Genomic DNA, 2433 nt, shown 5'->3' on the forward strand with positions numbered 1-2433 from the left:
TGTAACAAACTTTGTGCAAAAAGAACAACGAGACATGCTGCTAACGGGCCTTTTAGGCTGGGCTTGGAGATCCTGTCCTAATGCTCTACATGGGATCATGGGGACACAAGTAACCACACGGCACACACCAGAGTTACATCTCCTTTTTTTTCTCTTTTTAATTATTGAGAGGAGGGGATGACAATTGGGTGAGACAGTTGAGAAGCTGCTCCCAAAGCCACCGCGGTGCCTCGTGTTCCCCAGAAGCTTCCTCTTCAGCGCCTATTTCCCCTTCCAGCCGGGCGGGAGGCAGCAGTAGTGCTTGCAGTCGGAGGAGAAGGACCACACGTCCGCCTTGGCGCACATGCTGGAGCAGTACCCCACCTTGGGGCAGTGCTTCCTTATCTGCCCGTAGCCTGCAAGGGGGAGACAGGGGGAGAGTGCTTGGGTCAGGGTAGGTGCCTCTGCGCCCCACTGCCGTGCCCTCCCATCACCTCCAGGAGTAAGTGTGGCAGTGGTCAGAAGGATGAGACCCTGCTTGTGGGGAGGTCCTGCCCCGGTCTCCCACACACCCACCACTCCTGCCCAAGCCCACCCCCAAAGTGGGAAGTGACCTGGAAGAGCACAAGCCTGAGAAACTCCTTGTGCATCCCTCTCCCCCCAGGTGGTGACTGCAGGGGCCGGCTGACAACACAGGTGCAGTTTGGGAAAGAGATGCTCCCACGGAGAGCACATTCATTGCCCGCATTAAGGGACACCCCAAAAGCAAAGTTCATAAAGATCCTCATCTGTCCAAGACTACAGAGACGTCTTGCACCTCTCTTTAAAAGACAGGGTCAGTGTTCTCAGAGCAAAACAGCAAAAGCAACACCAAAGGAGTTTCAAAAAATTGAGTCGGTGTTCCAAAAAATATGGAGGGTTTCACACGTGGCAGTTCTTGTGGTAACCAGAAATCTGACCAGCATGTGTCAAAAGAGATTTGAGTGCCAAACATTAGGCACCAGGGTGGGAGACTGTTGGCCTAAAATAGCTGGGAAATGTTGTCCAGAGTGAATGGATATTGGACTGGGAACCCTTTTGAGCCCAGAATCTCCCTTTCATTCATTGAAGAGGGAGGCGAGAATCAGAACTGAAGGGATGTCTGTCAGCCCTGCATGTTCAGAATGCAAGGGAACTGGACCCTGAAGATAGAACTGGTTTGGCACAAAAGGTGGCATCATCTGAGCAGGAAACATTCAGGAGGCTGGTGTCTCTGAAAAAGACATCCAGCACTCGCGTGGTACTCCATGGCTAAAATAATTACACCAGGGCCCAGCTCACCTTGACCTAGAAGGTGTCAAAAATGTCTAAAACATCCTAAATGTGCATCTTACAGTACTTTAAAGCGAGTTTTTCTTTAAAGACTCATTTGTCTGCACATGAACTTAAAGCCCCATTTAAGACAACCTGGGGTAACCAAGTCACTTGCGCATTTGCAGGAGGCCAGCACGCATCTGCATACCCAAAGGACTTGACACCTTTATGGGGCAGCAAAATCACAGCCTTTAAAGCCAACAGAGATCACATTTGTTCAAGCTGCCTATCAAGCATGGACCACTCTGACCCTCTTCACTCTGGTTCTCCCACCGTTGTCCAGCTCACCGTCCAAAGCAACTCACCCTCTTACCTGGGACGGCCAAGGAGACCAGTAGGAAGACAGCAAAGACAAAGTAGAGGAACCTCATGGCTGGAGTTGACCTGGGATCTCAGCAAGGCTGGAGAGAGGAGGGTTGGAGAGAGCCTGAGCTGGACGCTGCTGAGTGGCAAGGCTGGGGATCCTCATATTTATAGTGCGTTTCTGAGCAGAGAGGAGGGCTCTGGGGGAGGTCCTGTTGCTCACGGGACCTCTCACGGTTCACCGCACAGCACAACCACCGGCCCCTCCATGCTGCACCTGGGTGTGTTGGCAAAACTCTGCTCTCCCCAGATCCAGTATCAATACCCAGTTCGAATGAAAACCGTCGAGTGTGACAGGAGCCAACAGCGAGTAGATAAAACAGATCTGCTGGGGCAGAGGGACCTGATAGGAAACAAGATCAGTATCAAAGGGCTTCAGACCTTTCTGAACCTTTGGCAGTGTTGCAACTATATGCAACAGGGCTGAGCTGTGCCCACGATGCACCGATAACTCTGTTTAACATCTGTCTAACATTGTCTAGACCTGTCACCATGTGGGGCTGGACAAGCTGAGAGGGGTCCTGCTGTGAGTAGCCTTGGCTTGGGAAGGACCCAATGTTCATGTATCTCCGTCTTGGGAACCATGACTGCAAAATCCCTCTGATAAATTTAGCAAACACCGTGTTCAGTGTGGCCTGTTCTGTTGTCCCCTCTCACCCCACTGATGGGCAGGAGCACTGGAGCCAAGAGCCTCTTCCCAGAGGCACCCTTGATGAGCCGACCACTTGCAGATGCTTT

General features: G+C 51.9%; 1 protein-coding gene across 1 annotated transcript; it reads right to left on the bottom strand.

Moving 5' to 3' along the window:
• Nucleotides 1-261: 261 nt before the first annotated feature.
• On the bottom strand, nucleotides 262-1703 carry LOC143158934 (cygnin-like). The gene is made up of 2 exons (XM_076335397.1): nucleotides 1646-1703; nucleotides 262-395 (listed from the first exon to the last, which is right to left on the bottom strand). Exons 1-2 carry the CDS (start codon nucleotides 1701-1703, stop codon nucleotides 262-264), a joined length of 192 nt encoding a protein of 63 aa, XP_076191512.1.
• Between the last annotated feature and the right edge of the window lie 730 nt (nucleotides 1704-2433).

The sequence above is a fragment of the Aptenodytes patagonicus genome, chromosome 3 (assembly GCF_965638725.1).
Source record: "Aptenodytes patagonicus chromosome 3, bAptPat1.pri.cur, whole genome shotgun sequence".
NCBI classification, from domain to species: domain Eukaryota; kingdom Metazoa; phylum Chordata; class Aves; order Sphenisciformes; family Spheniscidae; genus Aptenodytes; species Aptenodytes patagonicus.